General features: G+C 50.6%; 1 protein-coding gene and 1 non-coding gene across 2 annotated transcripts; one reads left to right on the forward strand and one right to left on the reverse strand.

The window, feature by feature from the left end:
• Positions 1-5,100: 5,100 nt before the first annotated feature.
• On the forward strand, positions 5,101-25,038 carry GNA15 (G protein subunit alpha 15). The gene is made up of 7 exons (XM_043466146.1): positions 5,101-5,630; positions 13,607-13,791; positions 16,224-16,378; positions 17,020-17,148; positions 19,610-19,739; positions 21,326-21,479; positions 24,097-25,038. Exons 1-7 carry the CDS (start codon positions 5,486-5,488, stop codon positions 24,321-24,323), a joined length of 1,125 nt encoding a protein of 374 aa, XP_043322081.1. The 5' UTR covers positions 5,101-5,485; the 3' UTR covers positions 24,324-25,038.
• On the reverse strand, positions 10,485-10,557 carry TRNAV-CAC. Its single transcript has one exon. It is a non-coding gene; the product is annotated as a tRNA-Val (tRNA).
• Positions 25,039-25,712: the final 674 nt, after the last annotated feature.

Genomic DNA, 25,712 nt, shown 5'->3' on the forward strand with positions numbered 1-25,712 from the left:
TGTACTTTGAAAGTGGCTGAGAGAGTCGGTCTTAAAAGTTCTCATCACAAGAATAACCACTCCATGTGCCAATGGATGCTAACTAGAGTTACTGTGGTGACCATTTCACAATAATACAAATGCAGAAGAATTATGTTGTACAGCTGAAGCACATGTTACATATCAATTATAGCTCACTTTAAAATATATATATAGAAAATGCTAACTAAAAGGATGTATACATGGATGATGGGATGTTCACCCAATGGTATAGTCTATAGAAGTAAGAATTAATGAATTTCAACCACAGGTAATCATATGATTTATGACACAAACAAAATGTTGAGTGATAGATAATTTGCAGAATGTTCAAAAATGACAGAAAAATAACACGAATTTTAGAGTCGCTTAATACGATTGTAAATAAAGAAAGCAGGGAAGTATAGAGGGACATTACAAAAGGGAATCACAAGACGATCAGCTCAGCAAGAGGACATAATAATCCTAAATGTGTCTGCATGAAATAGATGAAGCAAAATATGATACGGCTGAAAGGAAAAGCAGAGAAAGTCACAATTATACTTCAGAACTTCTACAGTCATCTCTTGGTGATCAGCAAAATAAGCAGACAGGATATTAGCAAGAATAGAGATCTAGACAATACCATCAACCAACCAGACCCACAAATATGGTGAAATGATTTGGGGCAAAGATACAAATGCAGTTCAACAGAGAAAGGACTGTCTTTTCAGCAAATGGTGCTGGAAAAATGGGATATCCTATGCAAAAACAAACAAACAAACAAACAAACAAAAAACCCTCTATCTAAACAAAAAGGAACACAAGATGGATCATAGGTCTAAATGTGAAATGTAAAACAATAAAACTCTTAGAAGAAAACAGAGAGCTTCTTGGGACTCCCCTGGTGATCCACTGGCTAAGACTCTGTGCTCCCAATGCAGGGTGCCCAGGTTCGAGCCTTAGTCAGGGAATTTGATTCCATATGCTGCAACTAAGAGTTCACATGCCACAACTAAAAATAGATTCAGTGTGCGCAATTAAGGCCTACCACAGCTGAATACATAAATAAATAAATAATAGGGCCCCTAAGTTTTGGACACGACTGAGTGACTGAACACACACACAGAAGAGAACTTCTTTGTGGCCTTGGGTCTGGCAAAAGGTTCTTAGTGACAGCAGAGAAAGCATGACCTGTGAAGGGGGGAAAAACTGATGAACTGAGCATCATCGAAATGAAGCACAAAGGACGTAGCTAAGAGAATGAAAAGCCAAACCACAAGATGAAAAAGAAATTTCAAACCCCACACCCCATAAAACGACTTGTATCCAGAATATATAAAGAATTCTCAAGACATAATAACAGGAAAACAAGCCCCCTGGCAAAATATTTGAACAGATGCTTCACCAAAAAAGATTCGTGGATGGCACGTAAGTACATGCAAAGATGTTCAACATCATTAGCTGATCAGGGAGATGCAGATTAAAATCCACAATGAAGTACCATTTACATGCATCTTTGTTGTTCAGTCGCTCAGTCATGTCCGATTCTTTGTGACCCTATGGACTGCAACATGCCAGGCTTCTCTGTCCTTCACCATCTCCTGGAGCTTGCTCAAACTCATGTCCATTGAGACAGTGATGCCATTCAACCATCTCATCCTCTGTCATCCCCTTCTCCTCCTGCCTTCAGTGTTTCCCAGCATCAGGGTCTTTTCTAATGAGTCAGCTCTTCGCATCAGGTGGCCAAAATATTGGAGCTTCAGTTTTAGCATCAGTCCTTCTAATGAATATTCAGGGTTGATTCCTTTAGGATTGACTGGTTTGATCTCCTTGCAGTTCAAGGGACTCTCAAGAGTCTTCTCCAACACCACAGCTCAAAAGCATCAATTCTTTGGTATTCAGCTTTCTTTATGGTCCAACTCTCACATCCATATGTGGCTACTGGAAAAACCATAGCTTTGACTGTATGGACCTTTGTTGGCAAAGTAATGTCTCTGCTTTTTAATACACTGTTGAGGTTGGTCATAGCTTTTCTTCCAAGGAGCAAGGGTCTTTTAATTTTCTGACTGCAATCACCATCTGCAGTGATTTTGGAGTCCAAGAAAATAAAGCATCTTAAAATGGCTAAAATAAAAAATAGGACAATACCCAGTGCTGATGAGGATGCAGAAAAACAGGAACTCTCAGGTGTTGGCACTGGGGATGAAAAACAGCACAGCCACACTGGAAAACCAGCCATTTCTTACAAAGTTACACATACAATTACCCTATAACTCAAGCAGCCTGCTTCTAAGAATTTATCCTAGAGAAATGAACACTGATGATATTTATATAATATGTTTATTGCAGCACTGTTCACGATTGCCCCAAACTGGGAGCAAGTCAGATGGCCCTCTACAGGTGAACGGATAAAGGGTGATGAGCCCACACAAAGGAGAAGTACTGGACAGTCCAAAGGAAAGGGTTCCTGACACACCCAACTGCATGGACAGGTCTCAGATGCTAAGTGAAAGAAGCCAATCTCAAAAGCTACACAATGTATGCTTCTGTTTATATGACATTCTCAAAAAGATTTTTACAAAAACAGGGACTTTCCCTGGTGGTCCAGTGGCTAAGACTCTGCGCTCCCAATGCAGGGGGCCTGGGTTTAATCCCTGGTCAGGGAACTAGATCCCACATTCTGGTACAGCCAAATAAATAAAAATAAATAAAAAGATTCAAAAAACCATAGCAATGAAAAGCAGATCCACAGTTTCCAGGGGTGAGGGCTGGGGTGAGTGTCTGGCTACAAAGCAGTATCTGGAGGAGGTTCTTCAGGTAGCAGAACCACGTTCTGTCAACTGTACATTTGTTAAAACTTAGAACCCTACACCAAAGAAAGTGTCTACCAAGCCACATAAATTGAAAAAATGAAACACGAAATAAATCTTATAACCAAAAAGTACCCCCCAAACACAGATGTACCATAGAAATCGCTGTAGTGATTACCTGGCCAGAGGGGGTGGTGGGAGGCTGTTCATGTAGGAAAGAGCATGTGGGGGCCCTCATGGGGCTGATGACACCCTGAATCTTGGCCGGGGTGGGGATCACATGGGTGTTGGTTTCACAGGAAATGATTAGGTTAATATATTTTGATGTTTTCTGTGTTTTCCATGTGCGTTTGCATTTAAAGAATTATTATTATTTATATTAATATTATTTGGCAGCCCTGTGGTATCTTAGTTCCCTAACCTGGGACCAAAACCCACCGTCCTCCGCTTTGGCAATGTGGAGTCTTGACCACCGAACCACCAGGGAAGTCCATATTTGTGTAGATGCACAGAGCTCACCTGTTTTTCCTACATCAACTAATAGGTGAAAGGTGTCCCACCGGGAACGGAGGAAGCAACCTTTTCCTGTTTGGGGAACTGAGAAGATTTGCTGTAAGGCTAGAGAAATTCACAGAATCTGGGCCCTGGAGCAAAAGGAACCAAGGCACTGCTTGTTTTTTCTCAGGAGGTCAGCGGGAGCCAAGGAAGGTATTAGACCAGTGCCTATTGCCCTGGCCCCATGTCACGTGCTGAAGGCCTGGTATCCTTCGGGAAATAGTCAGCGGGGTGGCCCCAGGGGCTCCCCGCCTCGCCCTACCATCCGCCCTCCATCCCGTGACTCAGCCTGGCTTCCCAGTTTTGCCAAGCTGGTCACCTCTGTTCTCTCTGCCCAGCTCTGCACGGCACAGACTTATTTCTGTTTTTCTTCACCTGCCTGGGAGCGGGAAGTTACCCAGATCTCGGGGCCCCAGGGAGCATCCCCTCCCCACGGCCATCCGGTCACGGGGCGGGGACGGGGGTAGGCAGGGCAGCACCGGCCGGGCCCCAGTGACCCAAGGGGGCCCCTATCGAACTTCCCATCTGCCAGTCGTTATGAATCAACAGCAAGAAAACCACACCGGTCGTGGCTAGGGCGTGGTGGAGGGAGACGGTTGCTGCTGTGTCCCAAGTGCAGCACGCACCCTTTCTGGGTCTCACCAGCACCTCTGGGAGGGGCCCGGAGACTGGGCAGGATTCTGTGTTTCTCTGGGGAGAGGGGTGTTTGGGAACTTTCTAGAATTTTCTAGAACTTCTCCAAGAGTGTTCTGCTTCCAAACACAGCAAAGTACCGGATTGGAGGCAGTCAGTGGGGGCCCAGCCACAATTCACCCTCTGGTCCCCCTCTACTTCTGGAGACCTGAGGGCTGAGGGGTCTGGGCATGGTGACCTCTTGGCTTTTTTGGGAGCAGCTTCCACTCCCAAGATTCTCACTATGGCCAGGCTCCCTGTCCGGCTTCTCGTCCTGGTCCCAAAGGTTGTCTTGTCAGGGTGACCTTCTTTGCCTCCCCCTGCCCCATGTTTCAAGTCAAAAATGAGCTCCCTCACATCTCCCATCCCCCTCCCTGGGCTTTATTTTCCTCTCACACAAACTTTATCACCATCTGATAGGCTCGGATATACATATATTTAAGGTATTTATCTGTCAAGGGTATCACGCAGGGAGGTAGGGGGGAGTTTGACATGTCAGACTCTTCTTTGCATAGACTGCCTGCCCCACAGGAGGCGCCACATACATATTTGGAGGAAGAATGAATGGCCCTGGCTCTAAAGCTGCCGGCTCTGCATTGAAAGCCTGGGGCCCCAAGGGTGGGAGAGCCTCCCCCAGGAGTCATGCCTGGTCGTACCTCCGTGTCCCCATCTGTGCAGGGGGCTGGCAAGGAACTTGGGGGTGCTGTCTGCGTGAAACCCACTTCCCTCAATACACAAAAGCACTTAAAGCAGTATGTGCCCCTGGGCCTTGGATGTTCTTTTAAAAAAATATCAGGATGGGGCACTTCCCTTGGCAGTCCAGTGGTTAAGACTCCAGGCTTCCAATGCAGGGGCACAGATTTGATCCTTGGTGGGGGAACTAAAATTCCACATGTTCCTCAGGATGGCCAAAAAGTTATAAAAAAAAAAATAATAAAGATGGTGATAGGTATTCTGAGGATTGCCTCTAATTGGCCCAGAGGAAGGGAAGAGGGGCGTGGGCCAGGGCGGGCGTCAGAGGCCCAGGGAGGACAGACAACCGGGTCCACCCCTTCTCCAGAATGAGGAAGGAGGCCCAGCGTGCACCCAGGCGGCTGGCCTTTCCTCCCCGGCCCGCCCTCCCCCGAGGCGCCCACCTCATCTCTGAGCTCTTCTGCCGTCAACCTGTCTGGCCCGGCCAGGCAGGTCTGGGGATGGGCGGGGAGCCCTGAGCCAGCATCTTTTCTCCTCCTCCACCCCGGAGCTGGCAGGCAGGCCTAGAGAAGCTGGGCCGCCCAGTAACCCAGGCCAGGAAGCCAGGGGGTCCCTGGTGGGGGTGACCCCCACGACGAGGGAGGCCCTTCCCGCCGGCTGCCAGGAGCCCTCCCCAGAGCAGCCGGGCTGGGGTTCCTCCTGAGGCAGGGGCAGGGGCAGGGGCGATGCCGCCTCGTGCCCACTGAGGCCCCGCCATGGCCCGCTCGCTCACCTGGCGCTGCTGTCCCTGGTGTCTGACCGAGGACGAGAAGTCGGCAGCCCGGATCGACCAGGAGATCAACAAGATCCTCCTGGAGCAGAAGAAGCGCGACCGAGGGGAGCTGAAACTGCTGCTTCTGGGTGAGTCGGAGGCCATCCAGGGCGGGGCAGCCTGGGAGCCCACTTTCAGGATGAGTCGACTGAGGCTCGGTTTCTCCTCCCAGGGAGTGAGCTGTGAGCCCGTTTCCCTGGCCCAGCCACCTCCCAGGCATCTGCAGGGGTGGAGGTTGCTCAGTTGGGTGGCCCGATTCCAGCCTGGCTGGCCCAGCCAGCCCTACAGGCTCCCAAGTCATGAGAAGGGAATGAGCTGCCTAACGCCGGGACCTCCAGCCTAGCCCTGAGACCGTGGAGAGTCCAGGACCCTTCCGTCCCTCTGAGGGCTTGACCTGGGTTTGTTCTGGTGGTTTATCAGGACAAGTCCTGCGGGCAAAGCGTGACCAAGCACCTTTGATGGATTGATTAGTTGATGGATCAGTTCATTCATTCAAGATGTACTGCATAATTCCTGGAGGTGGGGTGCAATAGCAGGGGAGATGGAATGTTGTGTGTCCCTGACTTTAGGGACTTCAGCTTCTGGTGACGGAGCCAGACCATAAGCCCGTAAACTAACAAGGAGATAAAATAATTTCCGGCAGCAAGAAGAGGAGGTCAACAAAACCCTGTGAGGGAGTTGGGGTGATTCAGGTGTGATGGATTGCAAGGCTCCGAAGTTGTGACCTGTGAGACCTCACGTCTTATGGTCCACATGTGTCCACTCCCCCAGCCACTTTGCCCTGTGTGTGGCCCCGCAGGCCTAAGCCCAGGGACCCCAACCTTGAAGGGTCTCCTGGGAATGCCTGAGTCCTGGACGAGGGCTGGGGAAGGCCCTGGGTTCCCAAAATCCCACCTGCCTGCCCTGGGACAAAAGGCAGGGCTTGGTCATCTGGATAGCTGCCCTGTCTCTTCTCCTGCTCAGTGGGAAGGGGCAGCCCTCAGGGGTGGAAAGAGAGGAGAAAGTGGGGCACAGGACTTCAGTGAAGCCGTCTGAGCCTGGAAGGGGTTTTTATTTTTGTTTTGTTTTTTTGGCCTCGCCCCACATGGCATGTGGGCTCTTAGTTCCCTGGCCAGGGATTGAACCTATGGTCCCTGCTGTAGAATCTCAGAGTCTTCCTTTGGAAGTCACAGGAAAGTTTTAATTAAGACTTGAATAGCTATCTCTATTCATTTTCTGTAATAACTAGGCTTTTATATATGATATTGTATTTACTATTTTTTAATAAATAGGGCCACGTAGGCTATTCTTTTGTGAGCTTTGGTTACTGGTATCTTCCAAAGAATTTGGCTCTTTGAAGTTTTCAAGTATACAGACATACGATTGTTTCTAACATTCCCCTGTCATCCTTTCATGTCTGTTGGATTTGTAGTGATGTCTCTTTTTTCATTCTTTGTCTTCTCTCCCTTTTGGGGAAGCTAGGAGCTCAGTTGGGCTAGGGGTTTGTTAGTGTTAGCGATCCTTCCTTGCACATCTCAGGTTTCTCTAACCGTACCTCAGGACCTCTGCACTTGCCGTTCTCCCCGCAAAGGGCTGTCAGCATCCCCGCAAGCCTTTGCCTGGCCGGTGTGTCTCAGCTCAAGTGTCACCTCCTCAGAGACGTCTTCCCTGATTTCTCTGGCTTCAAAGTCAGACCCGTCCTTCTTCCTCTGCACAATTTTTCTTCATAGCACTCACTTCACGACACTCTTTCCTGTGTTTTCCTGTTTCCTTGTTCACTGTCTGTCTCTCCAGTTACACAGTAAGCAACAGAGAGGTAGAGACCATGTCCATCTTATTCACTCTTGTGTCCCCAGCATTATTTCAGGAGGACAGTGACCTGATCATGAGGGTATGCCTGATGCATGCTTTATAAATGAGTGAATGAATGAATGAATCCAGTTTCTGGGGTGATTTTCCCCAGAGTTATACTGTATCTTCCTAGAGCTGTCGGAGTCCTTTTCTCCACTGACTATGGGACAGCCAGCCCCAAATCAGGAAGCCACTTCTGCTTGTTGTGGGGGGGAGGGGAGAAGGGATGTTGTCCACGTGTCCAAGCACTGATGTGGCCCTGTGGACAGCCTGCTGGACTGTGGTTTCAACCACCCCCATCCAAGCCCCAAGGGCTGCCTCCACACCTGCCCTCCTTCTTAAAAACAGGAATTGAATTCAAAAGTTTTTTGTTTTCTTCTGGGAGGTGGTTGATCCTTTTGAGGAAGAAGCCCAAGGGACAAGGGGTCTGTCCCTGGTAGGAAGTAGTCACCACATTGAGAAGGGGAAGAGTCTGAATAAAACAATTAAAGGAGCCATCTCTGGGACTTCCCCGGTGGTCCAGTGGTCAAGACTCCAAGCTTCCATGGCAGGGGGTGCAGGTTTGACCCCTTTTTGTGGAACTAAGATCTTGCCTGCCGTGCAGTGCGCCCCCCTCCAATAATAATAATAAAGAAGCCAGCTTTGTCTGTACTATGTGAGGTGGGAACCATTCCTATCCCCAGATGGGGAAACCAAGGCCCAGAGAGGTGAAGCGACTCGCCCAAAGTCATAGAGCCAGGACTGGAGCCTAGAAATCCGGTTTCAAAGTCCATGATCTTGACTGCCCTGTGAATGTGCCTCCACAGAACCCCAGTGACAGATGGGGAAACTGAGGCCCAGGGAGGTGGCAGGATTGGGTCTGGGGACTGTAGCGGGTTTGGAGGCAGAGCTGGGCATGGAAGCTGGGCTGTGTGGTCTCCAGCTGCACGGGCCTGACTCCCCGTGCCCCAGGAGCCCCGTCTCCCGGGAGTGGAAAGCGGGGTGGGGGCTGCGGTTCCCCATGGAAGGAGCCACCCAGTGTCTCGTGATGCCTGGGACTTGGCGCAGCTCCTGGTCTCTGCATTTCCACTTCCTCCCCCGTGCCCAGGAGGAAGCGGCCACTTCCCGTCTGGGCTGCGAGGCTTTGCCAGGTGGAGACAGCTCTCCTACATCTTTCAGCGTCATTTGGGGAGCTTCCTGAATCACACCACGAGAGGCTCCTGAATCCTCAGTGGTTCCAGGAGGCATGGCTGCAAAGGTGAAGTGTTTCACTTCAAGTTGGGACTCACACGTGAGTCATGAAACCCAAGTTGTGGGTGGCAACTGGGATTTTTTTTTTTCTTTAATGAAACAGTGCATCCCAACAAAATTAACAGTTGCTTGGTGAGATCTATGTTTGTGCTCCCAGAGGAGCAGCCCAGAGGAAGGTCAAAGAATGCAGTCCCCTGCCGTAGGTCTCACTGCCATTTTGGCAGCACCCAGAGGAGCCGATGAGCTTCCGAGTGTGTGGAGAAAAGTCCTATTAACTGATACTTTGATGATGCCTGACTCAGCCTACCGGCCACTTCCTATTTTGCTGGTGAAGGATCCACAAGGGCTTGTTTTCACTCCTCTGCTTCTCCATTAGCTGTGTGACCTTGGGAAAGTCACTGCACCTCTCTGAGCCCCCACATCTCCACTGTGAATGGGAACACAGCGGGAATGTTTGTGAGGATCCACCAAGGTCAGTCAGAGAGGACCTGGGCTCAGGGCCTGGCAGATGCTAAGACTTAAATCATTGTCACTGGGAAGACACGGATGATGACAATGATTCAAACAGCACCTGGGGAACTTCCCAGAATGATCATGAAAGAGCCCAAGAACTCCAGACTCAAAACTGGGTTTTAGTCCCAATCTGGCCACTCACCAACTGCAGGATCCAACCAATCTGGGACTCAGTTTTTCCACCTGAAAAGTGGAACCAAGGGCCAGTCTTCTTGTGGGCTTGGGGGAGCTGGTGCATGGACCCCCCACCACACTGGGAGGGTGAGGTCAGGGGGGCAGAACTCACAGCCACCTCTACCATCTCCAAATCACAGAAGCATCAGAGACCAGCCTATCTCAGACTTCCCAGGTAGTACAGTGATTAGGACTCCTTGCTTCCATTGCAGGGGGTGCAGGGTCAATCCCTGGTTGGAGAACTAAGGTCCCACATGCCATGTGATGTGGCCAAATAAATAAATAAACAGAGCTGTTAAAACACAGAGACCAGCCCATCTCCCCAGGTTTCCCAGTGGGAGGTGAGGTTGTGGGTTTATCTCACCAACTGTGATAGTCAGATGTCCCACTGCAGGAATATTTAGTGAGTTTGATGTATCTCTGTCCTGAAGCCCAAGGAATTTCAGAATCTGAGACAGGTGGCTCCATACTGAAGGGGTGGTGTCTGTTTGTTGTTAATTTGTTTATAGTAAACATTTTATTTATTTAATTGTTGGCCATGCGGGATCTTAGTTCTTCATCCAGGGATCGAACCCATGCCCCCTGCATTGAAAGCACGGAATCTTGACCACTGGACCACCAGGGAAGTCCTGGAAACTTTTTATTTTGGAATCACTTTCAATGGACAAAAACATGGCAAAAACTGCACAGAAAATTCCCGACTTCTGAACCGCTTCCTCTATGATGACTTCTTACGTAGGTGCTGTGGGCTGTCATAGCTGAGATAGTAACATGGGAACTGCACCCTCATGTTTCTATGAACTCAACTCCAAAGTTTAGATTTCACTGGTTTTTCCACAAAGGCCCTTTTTCTGTTTCAGCCTCCAACGTAGTATCTCACCTGGCTTTTGAGGGGTTTCCCCCCACTTTAACTTTACATTTTGAAATACTTTCAGAGTTCTAGAAAAGTTGTACTGGATCCTTCTGAAAATGTTAATATTTTATCTCATGCCCTTTATTCCCTCACCATACACACATGTGTGTATATTTGTAGTTTACATAATGTATGTCTGTAGCTTACTTGCTATATATTTATTTTTAAGAATGCAATTGTATTTAAAAATATTTATTCATTTGGCTGCTCTGGGTCTTAGTTGCAGCATATAGAATCTTTAGTTGCAGCAGCAGATCATTTAGTTTTGGCATGTGGGATCTAGTTCCCTGACCAGGGATTGAACCCAGGACCCCTGCATTGTGAGTGCAGAGTCTTAGCCACTGGACCACCAGAGAAGTCCCACTTTGCTATACATTTATATATTTAGTATGGATATATTCATTGTTTTTTGATCCATTTGTGAGTACAGTTGCAGCCCCGATCTTTTTTTAAATTTTATTTATTTTTAATTGGAGGATAATTACTTTTCACCTTTTTATCCCCCAAATACTTCCATGGATTTGGGTCTCACTAAAAAGCAAAGACCCCCAAGATGATGATGAGTGGCCGATGCATGTGATACAGTCTTGTCTCCATCACGTCCGTCCCACCAGTGTTTCCAGTTTCCCCATGAATGTCCTTTAGGGTAACAGAAAAGTGACTCTTTTTCTTGGATCTCAAGTGTAGTGGTGTCACCAGCTCACCCCTCACTGCCCTCAAATGTGCTGGGGGTGGGGAGGGACTGGAGCCCCCCCACGGATGATACAAGAGAGCACTCCCTCTTCCGCCACTTCCCACACTCCCTGCCTCCTCCCCACTATGTTCCCACTGCTCCCGGTTCCTCTTTCTGGCTCCAGCCAGGCTACCCCTTCCCTTTCTGTGGCTGGTCTCAGTTCCTCCTGCACGAGTGCCCCCCGCCCTTGGAGGGACCCCATGCCAGGGAGGTGTTGGAGGAGGCTTCCTGGCCATGTACCTCTCACCTGGATGTCAAGCCCATTTCACAGATGAGAAAACAGAGGCTCCAAGAGGGAGATATCGGGGCTCAGACAGCAGCGAGCCAGGCCTTCCTCTTTGAGCTCCTGGTCCTGGGCTCTGGAAGATTCTAGTGTTAATATCACAGACCCACATCTGGCTTTTGGGCTGTGCAACCCTGCAGTCAGAAGGGCCCCGAGGGTCCATCCTGCACTTGGCCCTGGAAATTCTGTAGATGAGCCTGCAAGGACCCTCATCCCACCCTGTTCCACTGTGAGGTTGTGTGGGTTCTGTCTCCCAAGTATCTCATGTGAATGTCCCCTTCTCTCTCGCTCCACGTGGCCACCTGGGTCAGCCTGAACCATCTGGCTGGTGGGAAGTCCTCCCTGAAGTAACCAGAGGGCACCTGTGAGCACCTGAGTCAGGCCCCGCACCTCCTCTGCCCACAGCCTTCCAGGCTTCCACCTCCCTGAGGGTAAAAGCCCAAGTTCTCCTGTAGCCCACAAGCCTCTGCATGACCCGCCCCATCCCCTCCCTGCCCTCCCCTCCTCCCGCCCCCTCGCTCACTCTGCTCCGGCCACAGGGGTCTCCCAGCTGTTTGTCAAACACACCAGGTACAGTCCTGCCCCAGGGCCTTTGCACATACTGTGTCCGCTGCCTGATGCTCCCTTTCCCCACATCTTGACACGGGAGCCACCTTCTCAGCCTTCAGATCTCAACCCCAATGTCACCTCCACTGAGAAGTGTTCCATGCACTTAGCTGTAGTAGTCACTTAATCACTCTATTTGTCCTATTGTATTTCCTTCATAAAACTTTCCCTACCTGAAATAATTATAGCAAATAATGATAACAGTAATTATAATTATGGTAAAGACTACTACTGCTAATAGTAGTGAACACGAATGTAACTCTTCCTATATTAAAGCGCATTCTAAGCCAGGGGTCCACAGACTTTTTCTGTAAAGGGCCAAATAGAAAATCGTTTCAGGCTTCCCAGGTGGCTCAGTGGTAAAGAATCTCCCTGCCACATGGGAGACTTGGGTTCAATCCCTGGGTCGAGAGGATCCTCTAGAGAAGGAAATGGCAACCGACTCTAGTATTCTTGCCGGGAGAATCCCATGGACAGAGGAGCCTGGTGGGCCACAGTCCATTGGGTCTCTAAAGAGACAAGACTTAGCAACTAAACAGTGCGGAACAGTAAATCTTCTCAGCTTTGCAAGCTGGAGAGTCTCTGACTACTCAACTGTGCTGCTGTCCCAAGAAACCAGCCCTAGATAATTTATATACAACCAGGTGTGGCCATGTGCCAATTAAAACTTTATTTGCTGTGCTGTGCTTAGCCGTGTCCAACTTTTCGAGATCCCAAGGACTGGAACCCACCAGGCTCCTCTGTCCATGGGGCTTCTCCAGGCAAGAATACTGGAGGGCGTTGCCATGCCCTTCTCCCGGGGAATCTTCCTGACCCAGGGGTCAAACCCAGGTCTCCTGCATTGCAGGAGGATTCTTTACCTTAATCTGAGCCATCAGAAAAGCTCATGAATACTGGAGTGGGCAGCCTATCCTTTCTCCAGGGGATCTTCCCTACCCAGAAGTCAAACTGGGGTCTCCTGCATTTCAGGTGGATTCTTTACCAGCTGAGCTACCAGGAAAGCCCAGAACTTCATTTACTGACCCTGAAACCTGAATTTCATGTAATTTTCAGGTGTCATCAAACAGTGTCTAGATTCCTCTCAGCCATTTAAAAATGCAAAAACTAACCATTTAAAAGCTGTAAAAATTGTAATGGTGAAAATAATTAGAAATGTAAAAACCATGCAGACTGTAAAAATTTGCTGGCCGTGCAAAAGCAGGTGACTGTCAGGCATTCCCTGGAGGTCCACTGGTTAGGACGCACTTTCACTGCCAAGGGCCTGGTTGGATCCTTGGTTGGGGAGAACTGAGATCCCACAGGTTGTGCTGCTCAGCCAAAAACAAAAACAAAATACAAACCAAACAAAAAACAGGGACTTCCCCGGGTAACTAGTGGGTAAGGCATCAAGCTCCCAATGCAGGGGGCCTGGGTTTGACTCCTGGTTGGGAAACTAGATCCCGCATGCTGCCAAGAAGACCCAGCGCAGCCAAATAAATAATAACAATAAAACAGAAAATCAAATCAAACAAACAAAAATGGAACAAAAACAGGCGCCAACAAGCTTTGCCTGAGGACCAGTGGTTTGCCGACCCTCCAGGACTACGTTTCCATGAACCAGTTTAACCCTCACATCCACCCAGCAAACCACGTTTTACAGGTGGAGACCCAAAGGCTCAGAGCCGTGAAGGCGCTCGCCCAGGGTCACGGAGCCGGGATTTGAGCCCCATTGCCTGGGAGTGGTGGGTGCTAGGTCTCAGGAGCCCCTTGAGGGCTGAGCTGACCATGGTGGCCATCTCCCCAGGTCCCGGTGAGAGTGGAAAGAGCACGTTTATCAAGCAGATGCGTATCATCCACGGGGCGGGCTACTCGGAGGAGGACCGCAAGAACTTCCGGCCCCTAGTCTACCAGAACATCTTCGTATCCATGAGGACCATGATCGAGGCTATGGAACGGCTACAGATCCCCTTCAGCTGGCCCGAGAGCGAGGTGAGCCCCGTGGGGAGGGGGCTCTCTTAGGGCTTCCAGGTGGGACTGCATCCCCTCAGGTTGCCTAAGTTCTTAAGAGCTGCCCCCTCCAAGGTTTCTTGAGATCCTGGTGTACATGTCAGGCAGCTTAGCACCAATTGGTGGCTCAGTCGGTAAAGAATTCGCCTGCAATGCAGGAGACCCAGGTTCGATCCCTTGGTCACGAAGATTCCCCCCACCCCCCGAGAAGGGCATGGCAACCCACTCCAGTATTCTTGCCTGGGAAATCTCACAGACGGAGGAGCCTGGTGAGCTACAAGTCCATGGGGTCACAAAGAGCTGGACAGGGATGAGAAACTAAACAGTTTCACCTTCAGCACCAGCATATACCCGCCCCCAAGGGTTCCCCTGTGGACCCCCAGGGTGCAGTCATCTCTCCCTTCACCTTATGATGCCTGGTAGGAGTCCTGAGTGGGCATGTGTTTTGTTCTAGAAGTATTATTATGGTGGATTGGTTCCTGAGCCCTGTCCCACCCTGCTGAGGGGACAGTGCTATGCAGACCATGTGTCACATCACCCTTCTTTTTATATTTCTTTGTTTTATTTTATTTTTGGCTGCACCAGATTGCATGTGGGATCTTAGTTCCCTGACCAGGGATCAAACTTGCACCTCCTGCATTGGAAGCAGGGAGTCTTAACCACTGGAACACCAGGGAAGTCTCCACCCTTCTTTTTAAATATTTTATTGTATGAAGAACATTAGACATGAAATCTACTCTCTTAGCAAATTTTAAGTGCACAATACAGTATCAGTAACTGCAGATACAATGTCATAAAGAAAGAATTCTAGAAGGTGTTCCCCTTGCCTTAGGGAAACTTTATTCACATCAACCCCCAACCTCTCCCCTCAGCCCATTCTATTCTCTGTGTCCTTGTACTTGCTGCTTCCAGATTCTTTGTGATTCTAAGTAGAATCATGCAGGATCTGTCCTGTGACTGGCTTATCTCACTTAACGTGGTGTCCTCAAGGTTTATCTACATTGTCCGCTGTTGCAGAATTTGCTTCTTTTTAAAGGCTGCATAGTAGTCCCTATATCTACATCCTTATTCATTCATCCATTGATGGACATTTAGGTTCTTTCCACATCTTGGCTACTGTAAATAACGCTGCAATGAGCCTGAAAGTGCAGTTATCTTTTCAAGATCCTGATTTCATACCCAGGAGTGGAATTGCTGGATCATATGATAGCTCTATTTTTTTTATATATATATTGTAGTGGTTTTTGTCATACATTGACATGAATCAGCCATGGACCTACATGTATTCCCCATCCAGATCCCCCCTCCCACCTCCCTCTCCACCCGATTCCTCTGTGTCTTCCCAGTGCACCAGGCCCGAGCACTTGTCTCATGCATCCAGCCTGGGCTAGATGATATATATCACCCTAGATAATATACATGTTTCGATGCTGTTCTCTCGAAACTTCCCACCCTCGCCTTCTCCCACAGAGTCCAAAATTCCGTTCTGTACATCTGTGTCTCTTTTTCTATTTTGCATATAGGGTTATCATTACCATCTTTCTAAATTCCATATATATTCGTTAGTATGCTGTATTGTATCTTTCTGGCTTACTTCACTCTGTATAATGGGCTCCAGTTTCATCCATCTCATTAGAGCTGATTCAAATGAATTCTTTTTAATGGCTGAGTAATATTCCATGGTGTATATGTACCACAGCTTCCTTATCCATTCGTCTGTTGATGGATAGCTCTATTTTTAAAAAACAAATTATTTGCTTATTTACTTTTTTGGCTGCTGCACGCAGCTTGTGAGATCTTAGTTCCCTGACCAGAAATTGAATCTGGACCCTCAGCAGTAAAAGTGTGGAATCCTAACCACTGGGCTGCCAGGGAATTCCTGGTGGCTCTATTTTTAATTTGGGGGGGACCTCCAAACTGTTTTCCACAGTGGCTGTACCAGTTTACATTCCCCACAGCAGTGTATAAGGGTCCTGACCCCTAAGACCTCAGGGTTGGTTCCCTAAGACTCTTAGGGAGTCTTCTCTCCTTAGCTCGTAGACGGCTGTCCTCTCTCTGTATCCTCACATGGCCATCCTTCTGTTGTGTTCGTGTCCCAATCTCTTCTTATAAGGGTACTAGTCACTCTGGACTAGGGCCACCTTCATGACCTCATGGTAGCTTAATTACCTCTATAAAAAGATAATTTAAACATAAACAAGAGCGCCTGCTTCCGGTGCAAAGAAAAGCAGACGGATGGAGCAGAGGCTGCTGCCCCGCTCACGGTCACCCGAACTGGTGCTCCTTCGCGAGCGCCCCTGCTGCCCCTGCGGTCTGCAGACACGAGCCAAGGGGGCAGAGACGTCAGGAGGGCAGCCCCGCCCCCCGCCCACCCTGTCCGGCTGCTCTGACCCGCCCCGTCCGTCCCTTCCCAGCACCACGCCAGCGTGATCATGAGCCAGGACCCCTACAAGGTGACCAAATTCGAGAAGCGCCACGCCGTGGCCATGCAGCGGCTGTGGGAGGACGCCGGCATCCGCGCCTGCTATGAGCGCCGGCGAGAGTTCCACCTGCTTGACTCGGCTGTGTAGTGAGTCTGGGGTCCACGGGCCGGGTTAGGGGCTGGGGTCTGGGGCGGGAGGCTGTGCTTGGACACAGTCGGAGGAGACCCATTCCCAGGTACCGGAGCAGGCAGAGGGGCCCCAAGGCCGGCTGGCTTCCACTGCGGGGGTGCTGTGGGTGGTCTTGACTCCCAGGTAAGGGTGTTTCTGGGGTGACGTTGCTCCACAGGTGACCCAGTTCCTGGGGTGCACTGTTACCGGGGTGACACAGCGCCTGGGGTGATGCTGTTTCTGGAGTGACATAGCTCTTGGGGTGATGTTTCTGGGGTGACACCGTTTCTGGCGTGAGACCATTTCTGGGGTGATGCTGTCCTGGGCTCGACGCTGGGCGTCTAGTTCTCAAGGATATCACTGCTCTTGTGGCAGTGACATATACCTGGGGTGACACCCTCCGCAGAGAGACACACTGCCCTGAGGCTGACGCTGCTTCTCCCTGAGGCTCCCGTGGCCTCAGGCTAGGCTCCTCAGCCACCTGGGACCCACAGAAATGCTGGCCCCTCTCTGGGGGCTCTCCTCCCCCAGCAGGGTCCTCATGGGGCCCTGAGTCAGGGGAAATCTGAGAAGCAAAGGGAGGTTGCAAGGCCAGCACTCAGGGCTTCCGGCTCCACAGCTACCTGTCGAATCTGGACCGTATCACGGAAGAGGGCTACATCCCTACTGCGCAGGACGTGCTCCGAAGCCGCATGCCCACCACCGGGATCAACGAGTACTGCTTCTCTGTGCAGAAAACCAACCTGCGGTGAGCACAGAGCTTGGAGGCTCTTGTAGGAGGGGCAAAGGAGCTGCAGCGCTGAGGGCTGAGTTGTCTGTCCCAGCCCACAAAGGGCCTGTCAGGCTGCGGGAGGCAAAGCTGGGCATAGACATCTCCATCCCCACCATGGAGTCAGGACTGGGACCTGGAAGGGCCCACACTTAGCCTCCAGAGTTCTGGGAGAGGAAGTCTTCCTGGAGGAGGAGGCATTGGTCTTAGGGCATTGAAGAATGATTAGGAGTTCACTAGAGCTATGGGGTGATGGGAAGGTGGAAACAGAGACTGTGCGGTCAGGGCTAGATCAGAGGGATTAATTTGGGGCTGGGGAAGCTCAGAGGCTGATCCCTCTAGTGATCAATGAGGGGTTCAGGCTGGGTGTCATGAGACCCAGGAGGAGGCAGGAGCCATGGTTCAGGCAGACAGGGTTGGGAAGGGTCTGGGTAAGTGGCCATGAGGATGGAAATGAGGGAATGGTGCAAGAAATGTTTCTGATGTAGAATGGGTGAGCATGGGAAATAGAGCAAGCAGTCAAAAAAGACTCGCTGTGAGTTTCCCATCAAGATGATGGTGTAGATGGTAAAAACCACTGTGGTGGTGATAGAGTGGGAGGTGTTAGAAAAGCCAATGGAGTTATTTGGGGCAGGTTGGGTCTGAGGAGTCTGGACCATCTGGGAGATGGCTGGGCACAAACAGGCCTGAGCTGGAAGACAGAGAGGTGTGGGGGTCCAGTGCAGCCAAGAATGGTCCATGCAGAGCCACAGCCAGTGTCAAAGACCAAGAAAAGGTCAGAGACACAAGCAACTTCTGGGAGTGGCCTTTAGAGAATCTTCAGTGACCTTAGCAAGATGGTGGCAGAGAGCTGTGAAGGTGTGCCTGAGAACCTCCAGTGCTCAACCCACTCATGTGTGATCTCTTGTTTCCTTGAATGGCCCTCCCTCCTGGCTCCATGCTTTTGAAACAAGAAGGTTCATAATTTACTGTTTGCATTTGAGCCTCCTCCACTAGATGGAGAGCCCCTTGAAGTTACAGCTTGAGACTGATTCTACTGCTTCTCTGATTGGTATCTTATGTGATATTGAGTGAGGGTGTGTGCTTAGCTGCTTCAGTCGTGTCCAACTCTTGGCGACTCCCTGAGCTGTAGCCCGCCAGGCTCCTCTGTCCATGGGATTTTTCTGACAAGAATACAGGAGTCTGCTGCCATGCCCTCCTCTAGGCGATCTCTCCAATCCAGGGATTCAATCCACGTCTCCTTCGTCTCCTGCGTTGCAGGTGTATTCTTGACTATTGAGCCATCGGGGAAGCCATTGCTTGGGTGGATGAATGGATAGATGGATAGGTAGGTGGATAGATGGATCAATGGGTGGCTGTATGAATGGATAGATGGATAGATAAATGGATGAATGGATGAATGGTTGGGTGAATATGTGGACAGATGGGTGACTAGATGCATGAGTGGAAAGATGGATAAACGAGGGAGTGGGTGGATGGACGAACAGGTGGATGGGTGAGTTGGTGAAAGTTTAGGAGTAAAAGTAGTGGTTGGGGAAGTTCAGAGGAAAGACTGGGTGGAGGAGGGGAATTTTCAGAAGGGGAAACTTGAGTCCATTCTCAAGGCAAAGGTGAGGGCTCAGAGGAAAGGGAGACTGAGCTGGGAGGCTGGAGAGTAAGCAAACCTCACAGCTGTCTCAGCCTCTGGAGCCCCATTCTAAGCCGCTGCCTCCCCCATCTGACTCTGGACACAGGGTCTAAGGGAATCTGGGGATCACCAGAAAGGCCAGTTTTGAGACTCAGGAGCCTCAGGCACCAGCCTGGATTTTCCTCCTGTACATCGGGGCAAGTCTCTTCTTGCTCTGAGGCTTCTGGCATTTCCTGCCTGCTGCCTGAGTAATGGTCGCATCCCCAGGGAAATGACGCAGGGTTTGTTATCAGCAACCCATATTTCTTAGAAGAGACAACAGGAAGGAGGGAGGGCTCAGGTTTTTGTTGTGGTGTGTCTGGGGGTGGAGGCAAACGCTTGTCCTGGGACGCAAACAGAGGGGGTGGCTCTTGCCCATCTGTGTGGCTGCTGGACACTCCCGTGGTCACCCGGATCACAGCCAATGGGAAACTGAGTTTTGCAGCTTCCCCTGGGTCATCAGTCAAAACAGGGAAGGCTGAGGATGTGCCCAACCGGCTGTCCCCTACTGTGGGGTAGAAGGCAGCCCAGTGCAACAGAAGTACAGGATGTCCCCTCTCTTTTCTGTACTTCAGTTTCCTCATCTATAAAATGGGTATCATAGTGATGCCTGCCCCATGGAGTGAAAGGCAGTCACTCACAGGTGGCTAGCATCTATTCTTGCTGCTATTAATGTTGATTGTGGCATGTCCTGGCCAGGACTGGGGTCTGGGGTGCCATGTCTCAGGGTCCCTGATTGGGTCTGAGCTCTGACAGGAGGTGGTTTCCCCGCAGGATCGTGGACGTCGGGGGCCAGAAGTCAGAACGCAAGAAGTGGATCCATTGCTTCGAGAATGTGATTGCCCTCATCTACCTGGCCTCGCTGAGTGAATATGACCAGTGTTTGGAGGAGAACAACCAAGAGGTGAGGTGCCACTGGGGGTGTGGGGGTGCCGTCTCCCCTACTCCTTACTCACTCCTTGGCCCAGGGACCCTCAACTGAGCAGGAAACCCTACCGCCACTCTTGAGGGAGTCTTTGTGTGTCTGGCGTGGCTTTGAGCTTCACCGTCCATTCTTTTGTGGCCAGACCATTGAACCCCAATGCACAGATCCACACGTATTTGTGAGACAAGGACCCTGGGGACACACACACACACACACGCACACACAGTTGGATACTCAAGCTTCAAGGCACACCACCCTATTCCCACACCCGGAGGCACAGTGTGTCCTGTCCTGGGAGAATGGGTCATGCTGCGGGAATGGGGCTATGTCCTGTTTTTATTCAGGATTTTCATGAATTCTTCTCCTAATTCAGCTTCCCTGATGGCTCAGTGGTAAAGAATCCACCTGCAATGCAAGAGATGCAGGAGATGCAGGTTGAATTCCTGGTTTGGGAAGATTCCCTGGAGGAGGAAATGGCAACCCACTCCAGTATCCTTGCCTGGGAGATCCCATGTACAGAAGAGCCTGGCAGGCTACAGTCCATGGGGTCACAAGGAGTCAGACACGACCAAAGCGACTGAGCACCTTGAAGATTGGGCACACTATTATCTCTGACATGCGCACTTTTCAGGGTTAAAGTCTCACATAGGCAGTTTCAGGATCCAAGGGTCAGGTGTTATAATTTGTACTTTCGGGCTGAGTCAGATAGAATCAAACTGAATGAGATAGAATCAATTTGAGGTCATTTTGACACAGATCTTGCTTGAATCGAGCCACACACCACGTCCCACTTTGCTTGGGCTGCTGTGATGAAGTCCCACAAACTGGGAGGTAGGGCTGGTTGGGGGGAGTGGGTGGTAGAGCTGAAACAATAGAAATTTATTGTCTCATGGTCCTGGAGGCCAGAAACCCAAGGTCAAGGTGTCAGTGGGGCTGTCTCCTTCTGACCCTGTGAAAGAGAGTCTGTTCGCGGCTCTCCCAGCTTCTGGCCTGCTGACAATCTTTGGGGCCCCTTGATTGGAGAAGACACCACCCCATTTCTGCCTCCATCTTCACATGGCCATCTCCCTGTGTCCTAGTTTAAAAAAATAATTTTAAAACTTTTTTGGCCATGCTGCGTGGCATGTGAGATCTTAGTTCCCCAACCAAGAATGGAGCCCTTGCCCCCTGCATTGTAAACGTAGAGTCTTAACCACTGGGCCACCAGGGAAGTCCTTTGATTTCCCCTTCTTATAAGGACATTGAAGTCAGAGCCCACCCTACTCCAGTGTGACCGATTCTTAACTAATTACATCTTCAAAGACCAAATCAGGTCTCATTCTGAAGTTCCAGGTGGACATGAATTTGGTGGTGGGGTACACCAGCCCAGCCAGTACTGGCACAAAACCATCTTGGGCATACACAGGCAGCCGGCCCCACTGCCCTGAGTCTCAGCCCGGCGGGAACTGGGGAGCCTCAAGCTGCTGGATGGTGGGCTGCCAGCCCCATCTCCACCTGTGGGGAGGGCTCCTGTTCAGGCCGAGCATCCATCTGGATTCATGACCAGCTTGTGCCTCCCAACCCAGAACCGAATGAAGGAGAGTCTGGCCCTGTTTGGGACCATCCTGGAACTGCCCTGGTTCAAAAGCACTTCCGTCATCCTCTTCCTCAACAAAACCGACATCCTGGAGGAGAAGATCCCCACCTCCCACCTGGCTACCTACTTCCCCAGTTTCCGGGGTGAGTGGTTCTAGAACTTTCTATACCCTTCACTTCCCAAAAGCAGCTCCCAAGAGAGACGCTGGTTCAGGCCACACCTCAGCCTGGAGTGCAGTCGGACAGACCTGCATTCCAGACCCATCTCTGATCTCTGCCGGAGATCTCTGAGTCTCAGCTTCCCCCTCTGTCGAATGGGGAGAAGGTAACAGAAGCCTTAATACTGGGTGCTGGAAACAGCAGAAATTTCCCCCTCATAGTTTAGGAGGCCAGAAGTCTGAAGTGAAGATGCCAGCAGTGTTGGTTCCTTCTAGAGGCTCTGGGGGAGAGCCTGTCCCAGGCCCCCCTCCTCATTTCTGGCGGTCACCTGTAACCCTTAGCAGTCCTTGGCTTGTAGCTGCGAGTCTCCAGTCTCTACCTCTGTTACCACGTGACTCTCCCTGTCTCTGGTTGTCTCTTCTCTTCTTCCTTTCTTTGTTTTTGGCTATGCTGGGTCTTTGTTGCTGCGTGTGGGCTTTCTCTAGCTGTGGGGATCGGGGGCTATTCTTCATTGTGGTGCACAGGCTTCTTATTGTGGTGGCTTCTCTTGTTGTGGAGCACAGGCTATAGGTGCATGGGCTACAGTAGTTGTGGCTTATGGGACCTAGAGCTCAGGCTGAGATGGCCTGGGAATCTTCCCAGACCAGGGATCGAACCCATGTCCCCCTGCATTGGCAGGTGGATTCTTATCCACTGTGCCACCAAGGAAGTCCCCATTTCTTCTTTTCTTACAAGGACACCAGTCATTGGGTTTAGGACCTGACCTAACCTAGTGTGATCTCATTTCAGCTTAACCAATTACACGCGCAAAACCCGCTATTTGTAAATAAGGTCATATTCTGAGATTCTGAGTGGACATGGATTTGGTGTATTCACCAAATTATGAGTTTTGTGTATTCATCCTAATACACAATCAACCACAGTAAGTGAAACCCTTAGCATGAGCCTAGTGTGTAAGTTTTGAGGATGTCACCACAGGTGTGTGGAGAAGGCAATGGCACCCCACCCCAGTACTCTTGCCTGGAAAATCCCATGGATGGAGGAGCCTGGTAGGCTGCAGTCCATGGGGTCGCTAAGAGTCAGGCACGACTGAGCGACTTCACTTTCACTTTTCACTTTCATGCACTGGAGAAGGAAATGGCACCCCACTCCAGTGTTCTTGCTGGAGAATCCCAGGGACAGAGGAGCCTGGTGGGCTGCCCGTCTATGGGGTTACACAGAGTCGGACGTGACTGAAGCGACTTAGCAGCATCAGCAGCAGTAGTAGCAGCCACAGGTGTGACCACTGGTCTGTCAGAGCCTGTGTGGCCAGTCTCACCCAATCTTACCCACAAGACTTGAGGTCTGGGTGACAGTCAGCTTGTTCCAGGAAGGTGATCTGGACACTCTTCTCCATCTTCCCAGAGCATCCCCTGGGCAATTCTGGAAGTGGGACCATGACTTGGAGAGTTTGGAAACAGGGATAAAGTAGATCATTTTGAGGATGGTTTGTTTTCCTTCATGTCGCAGGGAACCCCCATAACTCATCCTTTTCTCCCAGCTACAGAGGCTGAAACACCCTTTGCTAACTTCTGACTCACAGTCTTCTCTCCTCTCTACTAAATAATGTTCATGACAATAATAATAAGCCAATAACAGCTAATACATCTAACACTAATGGAAGCACCTTCATGTACTGACTTGTTAAAAATGCTCATTAAAAAATCGCCGTCCAGTAGCACTCTTGTTTTTCACCACTATAGAGATGGGGAAACTGAAGCACAGAGAGACAGTCATTTGCCAAAAGTCACACAGCTAGTGACTGGCTGAGGCAGGATTCCCACCCAAGTTTCCTGGATCCAAAGCTGGCAGGTTGTAACCATTATGGGAACCTGCCTTTCTGACAGAATGATGATAGTACAGACTCCTGAAAGCTTCTCTGATTGAACACGGAGCCCTCGACATGATTGTGTTTAGTCTTCACAACACCTCAGGGAGGCGTAGGACTGTTATGATCCCTGTTTTAAACAAATGAGGAAACAGACTCTCCGAGCTTAGGTGGATTAACAGATAAGGTAACTCAACTTGTAAGTAGTGGAGGTGGGTCTTGGGGGGTTCCAGAAGCCCTTGACTCACTATATATATATATATATATATATCACATATGTGTGTGACCATGTGTGTATGTATATATGTATACACACACGCACACACATACGTATATGAATGAGAGATGGCGGGGTGGAAATCCCATGTGTGCCCCATCAGGGCAGTCATCCCTCCCCTTCTCTTTCATCTCCCCAGGATGTCTTTCTCTGGACCTCCAGGCTCCAAGCCCAGCTAAGAGAGAGGGTCTTTAACACGGTTCTGTGCAGTCTCAGAGACCAGCCTCATTGGTCCATTCCAGACCATGTGACCCACATGAGCCTACCCGAGGCTCCTACTGGCTGGGCCTCAGTCATGTGAATAGCTAGAAACACAAAAGATGGTGGTGGCTGGCAGGCACCCTGCCGGATGATTCCTGCAGCCCCGATGTTGTCCAGAGTCTACCTTGGTCCCAGGAGGGAGGGGCTCTCACCTGCCACACGAGCCGCGTGCTCTGACTGCCCACCCCTGTCCCCAGGCCCCAAGCAGGACGCGGAGGCAGCCAAGAAGTTCATTCTGGACATGTACACCCGCATGTACGCCGGCTGCGTGGACGGTGCCGACGGGGGAAGGAAGGGCCCGCGCTCCCGCCGCCTCTTCAGCCACTACACGTGCGCCACGGACACACAGAACATCCGCAAGGTTTTCAAGGACGTACGGGACTCGGTCCTGGCCCGCTACCTGGACGAGATCAACCTGCTCTGACCCAGGCCTGCCGCTCCGAACTCGGACCCGCTCCGAACTCGGAACCTGCGGGCAGGGGGCGCGGGGCGGGCCGGCGCTCAGTTAGCCCAGATGCCCCATGTCGCTGCAGCCCCAGACCCAGGTGGAGGAAGGACCACGAGTGAGCCGGCGTGGAAGGCCGGTCGCTACCCCCTTCCTTCTCCGCCCCTCGTCAGGACAGCCTCTGGATCCCCCTTCCCTCGACTCACTTTACCTCCTCGGAGAGAAAACACAGTGGCCGTTTAGGAGGCCAAGGTGCAGGAAAGGGTGGAAAGAGCAAGGGATCCAGGACTTGAGTGGGTGGGGCTCTCTCAGGACCCCCCTGTAGGTATGTCCTCTCTTAGGCAGAGACCCTTTGGGGCTTCTGTGCCGGCCCCGGGATGGGGGGAGTGGTCCTTCATGCCGGGGACGCGGGATCTGGCGCCCCCTAGCGGACAGGAGCCGCCATCCCAGCCTGAGGTCTGGGCAGCTCAGGGACTTCCGTTTTCTTGGGAGAAAGAGACGCCCTTTCAGAGCCTCTTGGCTCAAAGTGTGTCTTGCCCCGGTTTGCAGATGAAGGAAACCGAGGTCCACAGGTATACCCCTTCCTTCCTAGGCTGGAGGCCGGGAGCACTGCATCTTACAACCTTCTGTATTTATTCCCTCACCTTCTGCATGGCCCCTTGCAGGGTGGACATTAAAGAAATGACATTCTGGAGACCTTTGGTTTCTTAGGGGCGTCCTGTGTAACACCCCACCTCCCCAGCCCTGGCCCCCGCTGTCCTGTCGCAAGTCTCCTTTCCCGGACAGGGTAGCTACATGGCAAAGGAAGGGAAAAGTTCTACTTGTCCATCCGCTGTGCAGGGCACGGAACACACAGATGTGCGGGACTGTGTGCACTTCAAGCCAGGAAGTGAAGTCCAGCCTCTCTCTGTGGCCGTGGGGTCCTATTAGCTGGCCCTCTGTTGCTCCTTACCCAAAATTCCAGCAGCAGCCACCAGCCATCTCTGATGGAGACGATGATGACTCTACTCACCATATCCTGGTCTCAGGGCAGCCCCATGTGGCACAAATCCCATCGCCCCCATTTTACAGATGAGGAGACTGAGGCACATGAGAAACTGAATAATTTGACTAAGACTACACACCTGAAGATGGCTGAGCCAAGACTTTATTATTCATTCAACAGTTTTTTTTATTTCTTTTAAATTTTTTTCCCTGCACCCCACAGTGTGGGTGATCTTATGTCCCCAACCAGGGATTGAACCCGTGGCCCCTGCAGTGGATGCCCAGAATCTTAACCAGTGGACCACCAGGGAAGTCTGTTGTTTTTCAATTTTTAAAAAATTAACTATTTTTTAGAATAGTCTTAGGTTTATAGAAAAATTGTGA

The sequence above is a fragment of the Cervus canadensis genome, chromosome 4 (genome assembly GCF_019320065.1).
Source record: "Cervus canadensis isolate Bull #8, Minnesota chromosome 4, ASM1932006v1, whole genome shotgun sequence".
NCBI classification, from domain to species: domain Eukaryota; kingdom Metazoa; phylum Chordata; class Mammalia; order Artiodactyla; family Cervidae; genus Cervus; species Cervus canadensis.